We start from the raw sequence: 20,848 nt of genomic DNA, 5'->3' as shown, positions 1-20,848 counted from the left end.
CTCCATTCCTGTAGTCCACGCCTCTGCGGGACCATACAGAGTATAGACTAGGCTTCCGCGTGGTGGGTGGGTGGTCTGGGGGGCCTGCAATCCTCCTGTCCCGTCCCAGCTAGGAGGGGTTCCTTTGGGCTCTGCGCTCTCACACTGGGTGCGCCGGCTTGGAAGCTTAGTCATCACAGAAAGCAACAACCAAAAGACACATTCTTTTCTCTCTCTTTATTTGATTGCACATTGCTCACTTTTCTCAAGGGAAAGTGCATTCACATTTTCAAATCCAATTTTCAAATACCCCTTTGCGGCTGTTAACCTCCAACCCGGCCAGTTAAACCCAGCCTCCAAAAGCTAACTCAAACAGAACAGTATTGCAACATTCCCCCAAGAATATAATGAGCCCAGGTTTTGGCGAATCTCCAAGGGCAGAGAGACCGCTTAGTACAGGGAGTTCCCAACCTGTGGTGCTCCAGATGTTGATGAACTACAACTCCCATCACTCTGCCACAAGGGCCTGGATGATGGGAGTTGTAGTCAAACATTTGAGGAGCCCAAGGTTGAGAACTCCTGCCTTAGACTAGAGGTGGGCAAACTTAGCCCTCCCACTGTTGTTGGAATACAACTCCCATCATCCCCTGCCACTATTTATTGTGGCTGGGAGTGATGGGAATTGTAGTTCAACAGCACGGGAGGGCCATGTTTGCCCACCCCTGCCTCAGACAATATGGGGTGGTGGGGTGTAGTTATGTGGGGCCAAGTCTGTCAATGGGTTATAGGTCAAAGCCAGCACCTTGAAGGGTGTTTGGAACAAAACAGAAAACCAAAAGTTAGAGGCTGGAAAATGCTTGTCCCTTGCTTATCACTCCACCAAAGCTACTGGGCCACAAAAAGTGTTACTAGCCAGAAATTTAAAAAAGGGAAAAAAATATAATTACTCTTCCAATTTGTGTTTCCCAGAATATGGGAAACACATATTCCCATGTGTGTTGGGAAACCATTTCTGGTATGTTTCCCAGAATATGGGAAACTCCTATATCTGGTAGCAGCAATATAGGAAGGTGTTGAAAGGCATCATCTCATGCTGCGCATGAGAAGGCAATGGCAAACCATTCCTGTATTCTACCAAGAAACCCACATTTCTACTAAGAAAGCCACATGACTCTGTGGAGAGAGTAGAGCTGGCCTTGTGGTAGCAAGTGTGGCTTGTCCCCTTAGCTAAGCAGGGTCTACCCTGGTTGCATATGAATGGGAGACTTGATGTGTGAGCACTGTAAGATCTTCCCCTCTTAGGGGATGCAGCCACTCTAGGAAGAGTAGAAGGTTCTAAGTTCCCTCCCTGGCTTCTCCAAGATAGGGCTGAGAGAGATTCCTGCCTGCAACCTTGGAGAAGCCGCTGCCACTCTGTGAAGACAATAATGAGCTAGATAGACCAATGGTCTGACTCAGTATATGGCAGCTTCCTATGTCCCTATGCCAGGAGTTGACACCGACTCCACAGCACAACCAACTTTTCCAAGTTTATGATGTTTCTCTGCCTAGTCACCTGGGGCGATTCTTAGATGACATAGGGGACTAGGCAAGTGGTGCTTTTGCAGCCTTGGGATATGTGACCTGCGCCTGGTGAGTCAAATGCCATCAAAATGTGAGGCACTGCCTTCTATACTAGCTGAAGCTCCCAGAGAGTCGCTGGAGGCAGCTACAGGACAACCCACAATTTGCTTAAGTGAGGATTCCCTGCTTCTGCCAGGGACCCACTGCTGTCTGGGCTTCCTTCCAACCCCTTTGGAAAGCCCCTTCTCTTCTGGAATGCTGACAAAGCTCTCTAATGTTCTCATGGATGATGGATGAGAAGTCGGGGGGTCAGCAACTGTTTTGAGGGCAATCGGTGCTTGGAAGTGCCTTTCTGGCAACAGGGGACTCCTCTGTCCTGTCCACAGACTTCCTCCGGACAGGGACATACTGATAAGATTTGGGAGTCCGGTGAAACTGGGCACCTGCTGTGTCCTGGAAGCCGTTGAAGGGCACTTTCCCTCCTGGGGGGCTGGGCAGTGCGGGGGGCGCGTGACCCTTCTTGCACTGGCTGCTTCGGGTGCGCCAAGAAGTCCTGTGGCTGCCGCTGTGACCTTGCTTCTCAAGCAGGCTGGCACCCAGCTGGCAGCTCTGCCACTTCCTGCGGATCTCAGACTGGACCTAGAGAAAGAGAGAGGAAGGGGTGAGCTGTCCAAGGAGAGGGACAGATGGTGCAAGGGCAGCCCATCCCAGGCAGAGTGGACCGGGAGTTTTCTCTCTGCCTCTAGCCCCAGAGGGCCATCACCCAAGCTAAGCAGCTACCTAGGACAGCACAACCCCCAGCACCATCCCTGCCGGAAGCTGTGTGTGGATCCAGACTCTCTTGCTTAGCCTGACTAGATGTGCAACTGGAGAGCATCCTCCTGCCCCTCTTATGAGAACGCAGCAGGTTCTGGGGCATAGCTCACCACTCGTGAAGCAGCACCCTCGACCCACCCCGGCGTCAAAGACAGCAAACAACTTTGAGCTGGGTGCAATCAAAAAGTTGGGGAGGTTTTTCAGATTACCTACCTCTTTATTGACAAAACAGTAGAGGACACTCACCAGCAGGCCCTGAAAGGATTAGAAGCAGTGACAATTATTATTATTATTATTATTTATGATTATTATTTTAAGGGGGGCAAGTCAGGGGGCAAGCTACTCGGGATGATTGCCTCTCCATGCCTCCCCCCACCCAAAGCTGACCTTGCTGCTGCTGCTTCTCCCGGAATACAAGGTTTGTTTCGTGACAAGGTTTTGAACCCCTGACTCTGTATTCAATGCTAGGGCTCAACCCTGCAACATAATCATAAAGGTGAAAGGATTTCTGACTCTATGCAAAGTATATTTTCTTGCAGCCAGAGGCAATCCCACCACATTAGGTGGGATGGGCTTTGAGCACCAAGGACATGCTCTTTTTAGAAACTGAGCACAGCTTCTATACTGCTGGTACCAGTTAGCCACCTTTCATTCCCCTCTTCCTATTGGTGGCCTGCACAGCTAATGGCCAACTCCATTTGGCAAAATGCCTCTTTCTTGGACTCCGCTGTCTCTCAGGAAGTGAGCAAGGCCATTTATCCCAGCCTTAGAAGCTTTGCCTCCCTGCCCTCAGGTAAGCAGATAAACCATCCAACACCTGCCCCCTACCTGGAAGGAATTAAGGAACAGCTCGAAGATGTATTTGATGTAGCGCAACGTGCCTTGGGCCTGCTCCTCAGTGACCAGTGCAAACACCACTCCGTGAATGCCCAGTAAGGGGATGAGGGTCAGGGTGGACTTGGCCAACCTAAGGATGAGGAAAGAAAGGAAGTTGTGAATGGACATCTTTCTTTACTGTGGGTTTTATGGTGATATTCGTGATGTTCTGATTGATTGATTGATTGATTGATTGATTCATTCATTCATTCATTCATTAAGTGCTATCAAGTTGGTGCTGACTCTTAGTGACCCCATAGATAGATTCTCTCCAGGATGATCTGTCTTCCATTTGGCATTTGAGGTCTCTCAGTGATGCATTCACTGCTGTTGTGATTCAAGTCCATCTACCTGTATTATGTTCTAGGTTGTACTAACTTTTTGTTAACTGCTTAATGACTGAAACCTCTCTCTCTCTCTCTCTCTCTCTCTCTCTCTCTCTCTCTCTCTCTCTCTCTCTCTCTCTTGTTGTGAATGTAGGTGTGTGCATCATGGGGTAATATTGTTCTGGGGCATTCCAGGAAAAAGTGGCAGCTGTCTATCAAAAGAAGCAGGGAGGTGCACCCGGCATTTTCACTAATTGCACCCCCATCCGTACAATGCAGAAGACCTGAGGAAAGCCATGATGTGATGCAAGGCGGTTGGAAAGGACCCTCTTTTGCCCCTGAGCGCCCCCCCTCCCAATTCAGGCAACCTTTCAAAAGTTTGACTCGATGCTCTTTATTTTCTGTCTCTGGCAGCACAGTGAACAGTTACATGCAATAGTGAGAACTCCGCCATGCCTTTGCTTGCTCCAGCAGTCTGTTCCCTACCTGAATTTGTAATCCGTGTAACGCATCTGCTGTGCTTGGAGTTTGGAGACCAGAATCTTGATGACACGAATGAAGATCACAAAGTTGACCTGGGGGAATAGGGAAGAAGGCTACTGATGCAAAGCAAGCTTCCCAGGCATTTCTGCTCCGCCTTGGCCCAAATGTCAGAAGAGAGTCTTGACAAAAGAGCTTTTCAAGAAGTGGCTGGGATTGTCTGGCTGTACTTCTCCCCCATTGACAGCATCCTTGCTGAAAGGGAAAGGAGGTGGCACCGCCCAGGGTGGAGGCCAAGCCTCGCAATCCCTCCTCCTAGCGAGACGTCCCAACCCAGGCCACAGGCCTAAGCAGGAGGACAACCTGGAGCAAAGCAGCTCTGGAGCAAGAGCATCACTTTATAAGAAGTTGCTGAGAGGCCTGCAAAAATTCCCCTGGTGCAAAAGCGAGGGAGCGGCTCACTTTGGGCAGGCGCATGCCAGCTGCAGGCAGGAAGTCCCAGGTTCAGTCCCTGGCATCAGGCACCACCCAAGGTATTGTGGCTCCTGAGGTGAGGCCCCTGGTGGGGGCAGCCCCCTTCCAAAACAAACCCTTGCAAGCTTTGCAAATGGCACCAGGGCAGGGAGGAAGGAGGTCGCCAGCCGCCGCCTCTCCTCTCCAGGGGCTTCTTGCAAGCTTTGCACTGAGTGCGAGGAGCAGTGCTGCTCCTGGCAAGGCTTGCTGGGATCAGATGGGTCCCAAAGAGCTGCTCCGATGCTGGCCAAGGCGGTGGGGGCGGCATTTTGCCACCTGGCTGGCCATCTGAGGCAACAGCCTCACTTGGCCACATGAAAAGGCCGCCCCGCCTGACATCGCCGAGGATCTCAACCGGTGAGGCTGGGAAAGCCCCCAGCCCAGCCTTGGACTGGAGAGTTGTTGCCAGTCCCAGAAATCACGACTGTGCAAGAGCGAGCAATTGTGTGTATGTGGTTTTAAAAAAACTTCTAAAACAGATTTATATTTTTTCGTATATTTTGATTTAACATTTGTATCGTTTTAAGTGTCTAACAGTTTTGTCTTTTTAAAAATGTATTGTGAACCGTGCCTTGAGATTATTTGAATGAAAGGCAGTATATAAATCGAACAAGAAAGGCAGAAAGAAAGGTCTGACTCAGTATAAGGCAGTGCGCCATTCCTTTGCAACTTACAAAGATTGCTAGGAGGATGGGGCAACGGATAATCCACCAGTAGCCCATGTTGTTATTTCTCTCCCAGCATCTGAAAAAAGGCAATTAAAAGTTATTGGGGGCGGGGCGGTCTGAATAGGAGACCAAACTAGCCTTCCAACAACCATGATCTAGTTAGCAGGATTCTTGTTTGTTCACACACACACCCCGGCCCACACTCAGACAGCTCTTGTTAACAGATCACTGATTACCATGTTAAGGAATACAAGGCCTGCACCATGAACCCCATGGCCTCCAGCTAGGACTGAGCTCTTTGCACTGGGACTGTGTGTTCGGTGATCAGGCTGCTATTGCTAAGCGGTCTTAAAGCCCAGGAGTGTGCAGCATTCACACCTGTGGTTGGCAGCCAGTAGGAAGCCTCTGGATTGGACAGCCCTGGCATAAAGACCAGGAGCCTGGCCTTCTGCCCACATTGGATGCCATGGTGGGTATAAACAAGTAGACTTACTCATTGTTCTCATAGAAATATCTCACCATCACCCAGGGGGTGACAAACAGGATCGGTGCCCCTGCACAGAGAGAGAGAAACAAAGGGCCTCGCCTGAAGTATAAGGAGGACAATTGCCTTCTGCAATTGAAGAAGCAAATAGAAAAAGCATTGACACTTTTGAACTTTGGTGCTGGAGGAGACTTTTGAGGATACCATGGACAGCCAGGAAAACAAACAGATTGGACAAATCAATCCAGAATATTCACTCGAGGCACAAATGACCAGGCCATACTATCCTACTTTGGACACATTATGCGAACACCCAGCTCCCTAGAGAAGTCTATAATGCTGGGGAAAGTTTAAGGAAAGAGAAGAAGAGGACGGGCAGCAGCAAGGCGGATGGACTCGATTGCGACAGCCATGAATGCACCACTGAGAGACCGTGAAGGCCAAGTGGAAGACAGATCATCCTGGAGAGAATCTATCTCTGTGGTCGCTAAGAGTTGACTAAGGTCGACTAGGTCGCTAAGATTGGTGGCACTTAATCATAATACAGCACCTCCTGTTTGCCTTTCATTTGGGCTCTGTACAGCTTGCTTCCGCCTGTTTCTTTTCAGTTCCAGGTAGGGCCGGCTCCACCATGGGGCAGAGTAAGACAGCTATCTCTAGCCACGTATCTGAAGCCCCATTAGAAGGGTGGCACATTGCCACTTCTTTCATCGAGAATTATCCTTCTGGACCATGTTGAGCATTGTAGAGGGGCAGCCCTTTGGATCTGTCTCCTCAAGTGCCAAAATATCGGGGAGGATAATTCCATCCTGAGCATTTAATTGGTAGCTTTGTTCTACTTGCAGTTGATTGCTTTCGCTCAAGGGAAGGCAATCTTAGCTTTCCAGCTGTTGCTGAACAACAGTCATCATTTTGGCTGGGAATGATGGAGGTTGTCTCAAGCATATACATAAAAAGACACAGCTACATGTAATGCAGAAGATCTCAAATTTGGGTTCAGTGTCCAGGCCATTGCAGCTGGGGGTTATGGGAGTTGTAGTCAACAACAACTGGGAATCCCTGTTACAGGCAACACAGCTTGGGTCCCCAGATATTGTGGGATTACATCTCCAAGGATTTCCAGCCACAATGGCCTATCTAGAATGGACTCAAGCTCAGACTTTGGTGGGTCTCCAGCATTTTTATTTGTTTAGTTATTTATTTAAAGATACGTATACCCCGCCCCTCCAGTGCAGAACTGCTCGGGGTGGCTTACAATGAAAAAATAGATACAAGACACAAAAAAGTAATAAAATTAATCAAATTGAACAAACAAGTTAAAAGTCAAGTTAAAACCACACCCATTAATGGGTTCAAATTAAAAGCTAGAAACTGAAAATTATAAAAAGCTAAAGAACCTACCAGATATAACAAAAAATGAAGCATTAAAAAGCCTCCTTAAAAAGGTGTATTTTAAAATGTTTTCCAAAAACACTGAGGGAGGGAGCATGGTGAAGCTCTTCAGGGAGTGCGTTTCAAAGCTGAGGGGCCACAACCAAAAGGGCCCTGTTTCTAGTCCCCGCCAACCAGATCTCTGTCAGTGACGGGGCCATGAGCAGGGCCTGAGACAATGCCCCTGAGCTTGCCAAGAGGATAGCCCAAGAAGGACATAGGTTCTTCCCCTGCTCCCCCCTGGTCATTTCCCTTGGGTTTTATTCTCGCTGACTCACCCCATCCAATGAGCAGATAGCCTGGGAAGTAGCTCTCTTCCGAGAAGGCCATCAGCCCCAGCAGGTTATGGAGATAGAGCCCCTCTACGAGAAGCCAATAGTAATTTGCACAGACACAGTACTGGGTTAGGACCTGGGCCAAGCGACAGCCAGCAAGAGCCTGGACATTCAGGAGAGAGAAGGGGAGGAGGAGGAGGAGAGGGATTGAACTCCAGATCAATGCTATCCACTTGACCACACTGCCTCTCTGATTCCAGCAGGACCCCTTCCACCCTCCCTCAGATTGCAATGGGGTGCCTCCTGCAGAAGAGGGCAACGAAGATGAACAGGAGCCCAAAGCACCTTCCTTATGAGGCAAGGCTACAGCACCCGGGGCTTTTAAGTTTGGGAAAGAGACAACTAAGTGGGGGGGGGGAGGGGACAGGACATGATAGAGATTTAGAAAATTATGCATAGAGTAGAGAGAGTGGAGGGTGACATTTTTCTCCCTCTCTCCCAACACTAGAGCCAGGGCTCATTCCATGAAACTGATGGCCGGGAATTTCGATGTTTCAAAATCAAGAGAGAGAGAGAGAGTGCGAGAGAGCTGTCTGATCTCCGGGGTGTGTGGGAGGGAGCTTCACAATTGAGGTGCTGCGCCTGAAAAGGCCCTGCCTCTGGGAACTGTCTGCTAACCGAGTTTCTGCCAGAGAACCGGTTTCCACGGTCAACCCGAAGGGCCAGGCAGGTTTATTCTGAACTGGTGCATCTTGGGAAGTGGACTTGAGCTGGCTTTTTCCTTTGAGCCTGCATGGAGTGGAGAGAGTGGACAGAGAGAACTTTTCCTCCCTCTCTCCCAACACTAGAGCCAGGGGTCATTCCATGAAACTGAAAGCTGGGAAATTTAGGACCAACAAAAGGAAGTACTTTTTCACGCAGCACATAATTAATCTGTGGAATTCTATGCCACAGGATATGGTGATGGCCACCAACTTGGATGGTTTTAAAAGGGGCTTAGACAGTTTCATGGAGGACAGGTCTGTCAATGGCTACTAGTCTGGTGGCTAAAGGCCACCTCCAGCCTCAGAGGCAAGATGCCACAAAATATCAGTTGCAGGGGAGCAACAGCAGGAGAGAGGGCATGCCCTCACCTCTTGCCTGTGGGCGTTGCAGAGGCATCTGGTGGGCCACTGTGGGAAACAGGATGCTAGACTAGATAGGCCTTGGGCCTGATCCAACAGAGCTGTTCTTAAGTTCTTACCTGTCTCATAGGAAAGTGGGAGAAATCTCCTTCCGCCCGGAGGTGCTTGGGGAAGTGTAACGAGAGGAGAGTGTCCCGGGCCAGGATGGAGACCGCCCGCAACATAAAGGACAAGAAAAGGTTCATGTGGATATAATTGCGGATGCATCGAAGTTTCCTGAAGAGTGGAAGAACAGTAAAGGGGAGAGTCAGCTGTGCCTCCGTCTGTAAAGCCAGCCACGACCCAAGGCAACCAGTTAAATTTAAGCCAAGGCTCCTCCTTCCACTAGTGTTTGCTGAACAGTACCAAACTGCGTTGACATGCACTGTATTGTTAATTATGTAACCGTCAGCAGGGGGAGCTATTGCTTTGCTTAGCCATGGTATAAGGAAGAACTTGGCGGGAGGGATAGCTGTTTGGGGAGTCTCTGTTGGTGGACTCTGTTTTAAGTAATACACACACACACCTTTTCTTTCCAAAAACAAAAGGCTAGTTTTTTGCTTGGACTTAGCTCTTTTTGTCCTTCTCAGTACCTGAAAGCTGCCAACAATGCCAGGGCTGCCAGAAGAGCCACCAGCGAAAGGGAGTACCCCACTGTGTACATCAGGCGAAACTGCCCCAGGATCCACAAGTGATTCTGGAAGAAAAGAGAAACACAGGGTATCAGGCAACTGCCATTTCTATATTGGAAAATCACATGTAAGCCTATGATGGAGACTGTCCCTAAGGGCAAAAATGTGTCTTTCTTGTTGGGCCCTAGATCAGCAAAAGGTTAGGAAAGAAAAAGAGCCGTCTGTGCTGCAGCACCTAATGCTTGGACCAGGGTATCACCACATACAGCCTCTTCCTCTTCCGATGTCAGCCTTCCAGCCCTTTGGGTTCTGCTTGGGAGCTCTCTCGGAGGGGATGTGCAGCCAGCTCTTCAAAGGGTGCACCTTCACCCCAGTTAATTTATTTGACATAGGAAGCTGCCATATATTGAGTCAGACCATTGGTCCATGTAGCTCAGTATTGTCCACACAGACTGGCAGCAGCTTCTCCCAGGTTGCAGGCAGGAATCTCTCTCAGCCCAATCGTGGAGATGCTGCCAGGGAGGGAACTTGGAACCTTCTACTCACATAAAGTCTCCCATTCAAATGCAACCAGGGTGGACCCTACTTAGCTAAGGGGACAAGTCATGCTTGCTACCACAAAACCAGCTCTCCTCAGCAACCCAGAAATGTCAGTCTTCGAAGCAACAGGAGAGGGAATCAAGGGTAAAGTTATTTTCCTGTTTGTGTTTTTATAAACTTATAAAATAAAGTTTTGTGTTGTTGTTTTAGAAACAAACAAACTTGCAGCCCCAGAGCCAATGCTTTCTGGTACTGTATTTACCTGAATCCAAGACAAAAATTTCCCCCAGTTCTTTCCTGTTAAATATAGGGGTGGGTTTTCCACCATGAATTCAGATTTCTCTTTCTTTTGGGTAAATACAGGTATAGCCTCTATCTTTCAAGGCACCCTCTTAAATTCAGAGTCACCTCCTATTTGGGTAAATATGGTAAATTAAATGTTTAACACATGTATACACATGGCACATTGGTATGGATTAAGAAGTCAAAAGCCTGCAGTGAGGAGGGCTCTTAAGGCCCCCAACATGCTTTCAGATCCCTGGCCTTTGATCCTGTAGGTTTACCTGGAAAGGAAGCTCCTCTCTGAGGCCCTCACACTGGGAGTGATCACGCCAAGGATGACCTGACTCATCCACCACCCACTGTCCTTCTGGGCCACATTTCTGGAACACGAAGCCACCTTGCACTGCAGAGGAGAGATGGAGCAAAACTTACTCACGAGTCGCAAGAACCACCTTCAGCTCATTGCTACTGGTGCTTTTATTGGCAAGGCAAAGGCATATCCACTCATCCCATCTGCAATGCACCCTCTTCCCCAAGGAGCCTGGGATGGCACAGGTGAGGCTGCTCTGTGGTCTCCCCTCCAGGCCCCGCTCCCCGGCCAGGCCTCGATTTCCTTATTTTCACAGACGGATCTGCCTTGAGTGTCTTTGGCTCGCACTCACCTTGCTGGTGCCAAGGGAGATACCAGGGACAGGGGACTTGAGCCGAGGTATTGGGAAGAGCATCGTCCCAGCAGGCGTACATGTCAAAGGTGCGGTTACACACCAGTGCTGGAAATGGGGCAGAAGAAATGGAGGGGTTAATCCCGCATGACAGGAGGAAATGGGTGCGGGGGTGGGGGTGGACCATGCTCCAACATTCGGTGTAAATGGAACAAGTCAAATCAGTTCCTCAAAAATATGGATGATGGATGATGGATGGTGTCTATTGACCATGTGACTCAGGGCTTTGTATGCCATCTGGGGGAGCTGATCAAACGATTGTCAGCAGTAGTCTTCCTGAAAGTCACAAAGGCAAGAGGCCACAGCTCAGTGGAAGGGCATCTGCTTTGCATGCAGAAGGCCCTGGCAGCATCTCCAAGTAGGGCTGGGAAAGGCTCCTGCCTGAGACCCCTGCAGAGCGGCTGCCAGCCAGTATGGACAATACCCGGAGCTAGAGGGACCAAGGGTCTGGCTCAGTCTATGGCCGATGTTCCTACGAGAGGCCCCAAGCTCCTGTTCTACCCCTGTGTCCAGGGAAGGGATCTCCGACTCTCTCACTTGTGGGTTGTGGGTCCTCCAACATCTTGCGACGGCAGGCCTGCTGGTACTGTTGCCATGCCTCAAACGTCTCTTTGGCCGAGTTTCCAGTGGAACTAGTCTGTAACAAGGGCGGTTTTGGGGGAAGAGGTTAAAAGGGGGGGGGGAGCACAGCACCTTGAAATATACCAAATGCCTAGAGTTTGGAAATCCGGCGGTCTAAATGGCCAGGGCCACTTCAAAGCACCATCCAGAGGAGCTCTACAGAGAATTGAAAGTTAACTGCAGTGTAGAGTCGCCAGCCTTTTTGCTGGCCCTTCCTCCTGTGCTTTGAACACCAGCCTGCCCCGAGGAAATTGCTATTATTAATTAATTAGTAATTAGTATTCATTATTAATGATTAGATATTAACATTAACAATCAATTATCAATTATTAATATACCATAATACTAATACAATTATTAATTATTAATTATTAATATACTCCAGGGGGGTCAACAACAAGATAAAAACAATCACATTCAATAAAAACGTGCTCCTCAGCCAGAAAATCGATGCAGCCTCCTCACTGTGTCACCCTCCCTTGACCGTTCCCCATAACTGCACCGCTTTCTTTTACACAGGTCTGGTAACTAGGAGGACTAGGACCCCTGCGTTGTGCCCCCCACTGTCTCTCCCCACTGGGACTGTTCCCAGCATGCCTCCGCACCCATGGTTCCCGCCTTTCTGTTTGGATGCTAGTCCAACTACGCTCCCACATGTCCCGCAGTTAAGCAGGGGACGCTTCCTTGTGCCGTTCGTGGCATTCTGCTACCAATGCTTATGAACAGATATGGACATCAGGAAGGTGGCACAGCACAAGAATTTTGATGCCATCCTGCAGACAACCAGATCAACTTTGCTTTTTTGGGGGGGGGGCTGTATTTTGTTTGGCACACAGAAGTGAAGGGAAGAAGGAGATTAAGCAAAGGTTTCAGCCAACTGCCCATGCTTCCATCCTGGAATATATATATATATATATATACCGTATTTTATGGACTATAAGACTCACTTTTTTCCTCGAAAAATATCCGCCAAAATTCAGGAGCGTCTTATATGTTTTAACAGTTTAATATGTTAAAACTCTGAAAAACTGGATTAAAATTAAGGTGCGTCTTATAGTCCGTAGCGTCTTATAGGCCGTAAAATACGGTATATATATATTTTTTGCTAGTTCAACTAGAATTAAGGAGGAATAAGGCACAGCAGAGTGCTGTGTCTTATTCCTCCTTAATTCTGCAGAGAGTGCAATTCTGAAGCAGCGCAGATATTACTGGAGATATCTGCCCGTCACTGAATGCTGCTCACTGTGAAGAACTGACTGGTTAAGAACCGTTTGTGTGCTGCTCGCTCTGAGCGGGGAGTCGGTGACTTCAGCAGGGCTATGGCTGGCAGGTATTTGGATCGACGGGAGGAGTTCAAGTGTGCTGTGGATCAGTCAGGTGGAAGTTAACTGTCAAGGAAGAAGCTGGGAGAAAGGGAAGGACTCAGTATTTCTTGGAAAGGGTTGACTTTTGTTGTCTTTTCTTTTTTGGTGAAACAATAAATCCTCTTTTGTTTTTAAAAATATTTGAACTTCCACTATTGGAGTAACACCCCACATCTATCACATTCCTTGCTATAAAGAGCAGTTGATATTATTTTTATTATTTATTTATTTATTCATTCATTCATTCATTACATTTATAAACTGCCCCATCCAAAGGCTCTGGGCGGTGTACAACAAATTATGGAAGATATTACATAGATATTATGGAAGATATTACATCTTATATTATTGTTATTATTATTATTATTATTATTATTATTAATTTATTATTGACTGTTAGATAAATGATGGCATCATGGCGCACACTCACCTCGGCTTTCTTTTGGAGGAACAGAAATATCAGGAGGAATTCAAGGGATTCCTGCATGCTTCGGCCGTGGCACAGGCGACAGGCATGAGGCCAGAGGGAGACATCTGCCTTCTCAGGGTTCCATAGCTGGCAGCCTGGGGGGGCACTGGGGGTCTCCGTCTTCCTTTGTCCACATCGGACCTGAGCTGGGCAACTGTCTTCTGAAGGAGAAACCATTAAGCCATCTGTCAGCTCAGCAATCCCTTCTCACATCCCCTCTAACATTGCACAGACGAAAACAGGGACACACACTGGTAACATGACATGCCCGTTCTCAGTGCCATGGGTTGGAGGGGGGTTGCTAAATGCACACACACCCCACTCTTCCCCTGTGAAGCTAGCTACGCAGCAGCAAGAACAAGGCAGACACATGTCCTCTGCCTCTGTGGAGCAGGAAACTAGGACGTCCAGCCTCAGGGGTGACTGGGGAAAATGACTGGCTACAAACTCCAGCCAAAATGTAGGAACTTCTGGCCATAAACATGTAATAATCAATCATGTGGTTCTGGTTCCTGTTTTCAAGAGACATGGGATGGGATGGGAGGCCACTAGGGGCTCCATGTAAGAACAGGATCTTCCAGGGGTTCTCAGCCTTGGGCCCCCAGATAGTGTTGTTGAACCACAACTTCCATCGCCCCCAAAGACCTTTGTGGCTGAGGATGATGGGAGCTGTAGTCCAACAGCATCTGGGGACATTAGTGCGACAAATAAATATGCAGTATGTATTTATTAAACAGCCACTAATGGTGCAGAGGGGAAATGACTTGACTAGCAAGCCAGAGACTGCCGGTTCGAATTCCCGCTGGTATATTTCCCAGACTATGGGAAACACCTATATCAGGCAGCAGCGATATAGGAAGATGCTGAAAGGCATCATCTCAGACTGCGCGGGAGGAGGCCATGGTCAACATCTCTTGTGTTCTACTCAAGACAACCACAGGGCTCTGTGATCGCTAGGAGTCAACACCGACTCGGCGGCACACTTTACCTTTATTTATTCAACACTCCCTCCTTCCCCTGCTCACACTGTGGCTGAGCCCCTCCCCGCTGCAGCCTGTTCCCAAGAACTGGGTTCCTCTGTAGGAGATCTGTTGTTTCCCTCCAGCCTCTCTCCCCTTGCCTCTGGAGCTCCGGGATGCGGAGAACATTAAGTGCCCTAAAAATAGGTCCTTCCCATCAGCTGCTGCTCCTGAAGATTCTCACGGGAACTGGGTGCCACAGAAAGGGGGGCGGGGTTGCATTGGGATGATGGACAGCAGAGTGGTGCTGGAGGTGAAAGGGGATGAGGCGGCCTCCCAGCTCGCCTCCTGTCCCTTATGCTTGATCAAATCTAAGGTAAATTGATCTCTCTGTATCTGTTTGTCTAGGCCAGGGCTCAGGCTTTCCTGGAAGCCACGCTCTGGGAGCTGGAGGCTCTTTCCTGACTCCATCCAAAGTGTGACTCAGTGATGGGGGGTGGAATTCACTCCACATGTGACCCAATGCACTCTTGTTATGATTACTTCCGATGCTCCATCTATCCACCCACTCGGTTGAACGTATATATCCAATGGTGATCTCAACGGCTTAGTTCTCACTGAAGTGGTAAAGTAGCGGGATGGTCCTCTTGAGCGAAAAGTGGGTAACTTGGACAAGTATCCTACTCAGCTTCGGGAGCTGTGTGCACTTGCGATTTCCAGTTGTGTGTTTGCAAAAACCAAGGTGGCTGCAGGGGATGGGGGGGAGGCGAGCAGGGACAAGTAATTGTGTAGGAGCCAAGCACTGAGTCGGACGGCACCGTCCTACCCAGGCTTGCACCCAGCATTTTATTCAGGGTTGAAGAAAATCCATCCAGCCCAGGGCTGGGCTTCCATGCAATCACTTTGCCCTCCTGCTACCTAGGTTTTTTGCAAACACATGGCCAGAAATAAGGAGCGTACACAACTCCCCAAGCTGGGTAGGATGCTTCTGCAACCCACTTTTCGCTCGTGAGAATGGGCCCTACGTAACTGGATGCCCCTCCCAAAAAAACCTGCATGTAGAAAGCTAGCATACCAGGGAATATGGTTCTAGCCTAGTTGTCTCCTTGACACATTACTTTTCTATGTTCAGGGGTGTTGCTTTCTGCATGGAAAAGCCCCCCACCCCCCCGCCCCGCGGTCTGAAGTAGTACAGCCCAGACACACATTCCCTGCCTCAGTGAGAACCAGGGCAGTTGCTTTAAGACTTGTGGATATAACCACTGCACCAGACTCTCTTTCTTCTCACACGTTCAAGAGGAAACAAGCGGTGGGAGCCGGCATTCCATGCTGCTGGCTCTGTCCATAAATTTGTCAGTATCTTGTTTCCAGAGGACGATGTTTACTTGGCTAAAAGCTGTGGGGGAGGAAGTAAAAAACCGAAAATCGATAGTTAACTTCTCAGCACTGCACTTAAGCGGCCGGGAGCAGGCTGGAGGTTGCAGAAGGAAAGAAGCCTCCTCCTGAATCACTCATCCAGGAGTCCCACCCTGACATCTGCCTTTTGTTCACCGGGGAGCAATATCTCCAACCATCTGTTCCTTGGGCAGGGGGAACATAGGAAAACCCCAAAATTTACTTCCGTCCAAGAATACCACTGAATACCAGTTGCAGTGGGCAGAGACAGCGGGGACAGGTGTTACTTTCTTGCCCTGTTTGTGTGTATGTAGCCACTCTGGAAAGCAAGGATACGGACTGGGTCTGGGGGGGGCCAACGTGGCCCTCCAGCTGTTGTTGAACTGCAACTCCCATCATTCCCAGCCACAATGGTGGCTGGGATTGATGGGAGTGGTAGTTCAGCAGCAGCTGGAGGCGGGCCAACTTTGCCCACTCCTGGGTGAGCTGATGATAGACCCTTTGGTCTGATCCAGCGGGGCCTTTCTGATGTAGGTTATGAAGGCACCCTGGGTGGTTATGAAGGCACGCTTGCCTTCCTTGTTTGCATGCGTCTTGCAAACAGAGGCCTAGGCAGGAAAAAGAATATTTTCCTACATGTACTGTTCACCCTCGCCTTGAAGCCCCGCCCCTCTTCCAAAGACCACACCCCTTCAGTACCACCCTTTCCCCTCTTTGGCCACACCCTTTCCTTCATGAAACTGATAAAGTTCTTACTGTGCAATTAGGAGAACTCCTGAGCATACACAGAATGACCTCCCCTCACCACTGCACCACCATCATCATCACCATCATTGCAGCCCAGCGTCTTCTCTGAGTTGCGTTACTTGATTATTTCTCCCCTCACGATGGTGCTAACCCGTCCAGTGTGGACAGACAGAGCACAGTCAAGCCACCTGGGAGGAGGAGGAGGAGGAGGAGGAGGTCCGTGAGACAGAATATTGTCCGTGAGTGAGACATGGTCGGAGTCAGATGCCCTACCTTTTTGCATTGCTTGGCGTTCATTTTGCAGGTCACATGAGCCTCATTCACATGTTGTGTTCAACACTTGCACAAGTGTCGCACAAGTATAGCTCTGTACACAGGTACAGTGGCGACTTCATGGAGGACAGGTCTATCAGTGGCTACTAGTCTGGTGGAGAATTTAGGCCACCTCCAGCCAGAGGCAAGATGCCTCTCAATTCCAGTTATAGGGGGAGCAACGGCAGGAGAGAGGGCATGCCCTCACCTGTTGCCTGTGGGCTTCTCAGGGGCATCTGGTGGGCTACTGTGTGAGACAGTGTGCTGGACTGGATGGGCTTCCTTGGGCCTGATCCAGCAGGGCTGTTCTTATCTTATCTTATCACATGTTATGTTGAATGCAGGCACAGCAGTCCTGTATCATGCATTTGAGGGGCCTGTACCCAAGTTCACTTTTTAAATGAAGCCAAGTACAGTCATTCACACAAAAAAACATGTAGGAGTGTACAGATACCCATATTCTCGTACAACATAATGTCTGGATGGGGCTATGGTCATGACACATCCTGCAGCACTCCATAAGTGACACCAGAGAGGGCCCAAGTGCCGTCCTAGACACGTAGCCCACCAGACCCCATTACTAGACCATTTATGTTTAAGATGTGAAAAATATTGCCTCACCTGTAGGAAAAAGCCCATCCACTCCCACCCCTGGAAATACGCCTCGCCTCTTCTGCTCCCCCGCCCCAATATTTTTCTGGTGCTGCCACAACAGCACAATCCTCTAAGGTTTGCCTCTGTGCTTTCTTTTTCTCCTTGTTGTGTAATCTCATCATGGTCTTTGCAAGAGCACCAATATACATCTCTAAATTTAATTAGTTAGTTGCTTCCTGACCTTGTTCCCTCCTGCAGACAAGTTGTCCTCAATGCAAACACTGAAATATCCTTTGGAAGCATTTTGAGCATGGCATTCTGCACCTGACGCTTTCCAGGCTTATCCTGGATGGATTCTGCACCTGTGCTGAGCCGTAGTAATCTGTGCTTGACCGTGTACTGGGCTGGCTCACCGTTTCCACAGTTTGGAAACCTGTAGCCGCCACAGCTCACTGGCTTGTGTGACGCAGACAGGTTCTGTCTGCTGCTCATGTATAAACTAAATGAAAACCTTTTAATTTGATTAAAAAGAGGAGAAAGCCAGGTAGAAACTCGAATCAGAGCAAAGACACACACACACTCTTTATTTTACTTTAAGCTAATCAGCTGCAAAACCAAAGCTATGGAAAATGACAATCCTTCCCTATTGCAGACCACTCCTAATCAGATTTACTCTGAAGTAAATGCTGCACACACTGAATGCGAAGCAACCTCCTTTAAATCTAATAGGATTCAAATCGAGTTTGCTCCCAAGTCAGCACGTAGGATTAAGCTTTAGGGACAGAACATTTTACCTCATGATGGTGCCCTGCACATAGTGTTGCCAACTTTTTCACCTGCTTCCGTGCCTTTAATAGCAGCTTGCTCTGTGGATTTCAGCAAGTAATAAGATTTCTCTCTATGCTGTGAAAATCTTCAGCTGCTGGTTTCTGCAGAACAAGCTGGTGTTAGAGGGACAAGAGCAGGCCAGGGGTGGTTTTATTTCCTTGTCATTTGGCAATACAACCCTCACAGCATTTTCCACATGCTCCTTTTCAGCCAAAATTATGGGAGAGTAAGTCCCATTACAATTACTACTGCTACGACACCATCCATATACACAAGACCGTACAAAGAATGTGAGGATAGGCCCCTGCCCCAAGGGACTTACAATCTACAAAAGAGAGAGAGAGAGAGGGGAAAACAGAGGAAAGGGAGAGAAACGGAGGCAGGGTAAATGTGTGGGGGGGGGAGATATGTGCTTACTTCATGTCCACAAATTTAGGAGGAATATGGGTGGGGAAGAGGGGTGTCACAGAAAAGGTGGGGATTGAGGAGGGGGCTGAAGGCAGCCAGCGAGATAGGTGGCATCACAGAGTTATTTGGGGAGGAAATTCCAGGCATGAAGGGCAGCAAGGGAAAGAGGTTTAGAGTCAGGCTCAGACTGCCTGGCCCACAGTGATCACAGCACATATTCCCGGTGCGCCCTGCCACACTCGGCATCAGTGAATACTCTGTTTTTATCTATGTATAATTTTCTGTGTTTGTATATTTTAATATCAGATTGTTTTTATCTTTTTAGCTAAATACTTTAAACTCATTTTTATTACATGTGTTTTAACTTTTGCAAACTGCCTTGGGATTGTTTTTAATTAAAAGCAGTATATAAATCTAACAATAAATAAAATAAAATACTCCCATCCTTAAGTACCCATTCTGCTCAAAACCCGGCGCCCTCCCCACATACATTCCACCGCCCTCTCAGTGCCCCCAGTCCAGCCCTGTTTAGGGTGAGGGTCTTAGTGGGGGAGGGGTTCTCAAACTTGAGTTCCCAGATATTGCCTGACTTCAGCTCCTACCATCCAAGGCCATTTAGTCTGGGGATGATGATGAGAGTTTACGTCCAATCACATCTGGGGACCCAATTTTGAGAACCCCTGTTATAGGGTCATGATTCCTGCACTCCGGTTGGGAAGAGACTCTTGATTTACAGATGATCCGAAAGAGACTTCTGCTCAGTCCCCCCACCCCAGCAACCAAGGCAATGCAGTATAGGCATCAATCTTCAGTGCTGTATGCCCCTTGGAAAATGAAAAGCGGACTGCAGTCTATTTTAAGGTAACCTCACATACGCTTTCAGCAAATAGTTTGCTCGACCATGATGAACTAAGTTTGATGACCAGCCAGGAGGGGAAAAACTAGCTAGTTCTTGTGCTTTTAGGAGCAACTTGATCTGCAGAAATCAACAGGTGACATTGGTCAGAACCTAGAGATAAGCAGGACCACCTGCTAATGCCTGCAGATCAATTTGCTGTTAAAGGCACGGTCACAGGGGCCCATAAGAAAGTTGACAATCTTATCTGGGAAGATTCCTGGATCTTCACAGATCTGCTTCCAAGCCTGCCTTGAATCAGAAGCTAGAGAAGGAGAAGAGGGGAAATAAACACACCCACACAACCCATGTGTGTGGCAAAAGAAACACGGACCCAAAGTGCATCACTGCTGAGTAGCGTGAAAGAGTTCTTCTTACCTGCTAAGCTGAAGGTGGAAGAGTGCCTCCCAGTTTTGCCATCTGGCTGTGCATCTGGCAGTCCCTTTGGCGCTCTGGAGTTTAAAGGCACCGTCTCCTTCGCCTTGTCAGGAGTGGGTGATCTCAGAGGGAGTGGGAGGGGTGATGGAGAAGAGGCATGGGGGCAAAATTACCTTGCAGAGAGATGGGATTATCTGAACAACTCCCTCTGGGGACCATGGAGCAGGCTTGTGGTGCATCCTTGGAGGAGCTTGCTGGCGCTTTGCACTTCATCTGGTGATGCGCACAGACAGACTCTGTCTAGCAAATGGGGGTGGGTGGGTGGGTGGTGAAGGAAACTGTATCATGTGTGATGTGTTTGCCGACGGAGGCCGTGGATGTTTACTCTGTGAAGGGCAGGGAGGAAAAAAGGAAGGAAGAAGAGACACAGTTAATTCTCTATTTTATAACAAGGAGGGGATTTTAAAACATTTCATAGACTCTAAAACGTGCAATAGAAATTATAATGATGGTTAACAGTAAATTGTATGGGGTTAAAGAGGCTTAGAATAAGTCATTCGGGAAACAGAGTTGCTGGCAGCATAAGCTAAAAAATTGATAGTAAAGTCACAATCTGTGTTTACTTCAGTGCCTAAATAATGAAATGCTGAGACTTAAAAACCTTCCCCAGATCCCTTTAATCTAATCCAGGTAAATAGAACTGGGTTCCCTGTTTGCACAAAGATGAAGCAACTGCACTCTGCCCATGCTCAGAAATAAACTGAGCTGGTCTTGTGGTCGCCAGGAGCTGACACCGACTTGACAGCACACTTTACCTTTATTATTACCCATAATGATTCTGTGGAGGACTCCGGTCCTCCTAGGTTTTCTAGTTTGTTGGAATATCTCTCTTCTTTAATATACAGTGTGACTCCTCCCCAAATCCTCCCCTCCCTGTCCCTTCGGTAGTGTTTATATCCAGGAATAACAGTGTCCTACTGGTTCTCACCATTCCACCAGGTTTCCGTTATGCCCACTAAATCTATGTTTTAATTAGTAACCAAGCTCTCCAGCTCACCCATCTTCACTCAGAGGCTTCTGGCACTGGTATATAGCCACCTGTACACCGAGTCTCTTACCTGGTGTTGG

General features: G+C 48.5%; 1 protein-coding gene across 2 annotated transcripts; it reads right to left on the bottom strand.

Moving 5' to 3' along the window:
- Window positions 1-224: 224 nt before the first annotated feature.
- On the bottom strand, window positions 225-19,968 carry GIPR (gastric inhibitory polypeptide receptor). Of its 2 annotated transcripts, XM_053266767.1 has the most exons (14): window positions 19,721-19,968; window positions 13,166-13,365; window positions 11,288-11,387; window positions 10,691-10,798; window positions 10,310-10,431; window positions 9,168-9,271; window positions 8,655-8,811; window positions 7,415-7,574; window positions 5,715-5,775; window positions 5,228-5,297; window positions 4,047-4,135; window positions 3,187-3,325; window positions 2,572-2,613; window positions 225-2,181 (listed from the first exon to the last, which is right to left on the bottom strand). In XM_053266767.1, the coding sequence occupies exons 2-14, from the start codon at window positions 13,220-13,222 to the stop codon at window positions 1,852-1,854; spliced, it is 1,539 nt and encodes a 512-aa protein (XP_053122742.1). In that variant the 5' UTR covers window positions 13,223-13,365; window positions 19,721-19,968; the 3' UTR covers window positions 225-1,851. The 2 variants fall into 2 exon arrangements, with proteins under 2 accessions (XP_053122742.1, XP_053122741.1); XM_053266766.1 differs by lacking the exon at window positions 19,721-19,968 and having other exon boundaries at window positions 13,166-13,460.
- Between the last annotated feature and the right edge of the window lie 880 nt (window positions 19,969-20,848).

This window comes from Hemicordylus capensis, chromosome 7, assembly GCF_027244095.1.
Source record: "Hemicordylus capensis ecotype Gifberg chromosome 7, rHemCap1.1.pri, whole genome shotgun sequence".
Classification (NCBI taxonomy): Eukaryota; Metazoa; Chordata; class Lepidosauria; order Squamata; family Cordylidae; genus Hemicordylus; species Hemicordylus capensis.
Note: the sequence above shows the minus strand (reverse complement) of the source record. Positions and strands in the feature narration are given on the sequence as shown.

Excerpts from the sequence above, each read along its gene's own strand:
- GIPR (XM_053266766.1), bottom strand. The coding sequence starts at position 13,381 with ATGGTTTCTCCTTCAGAAGACAGTTGCCCAGCTCAGGTCCGATGTGGA. Across the intron at positions 10,799-11,287 it reads GGAGGACCCACAACCCACAA|CACTGGTGTGTAACCGCACC; the intron begins GTGAGAGAGTCG and ends CCCCATTTCCAG. Across the intron at positions 2,182-2,571 it reads ACTGTTTTGTCAATAAAGAG|GTCCAGTCTGAGATCCGCAG; the intron begins GTAGGTAATCTG and ends CTCTTTCTCTAG.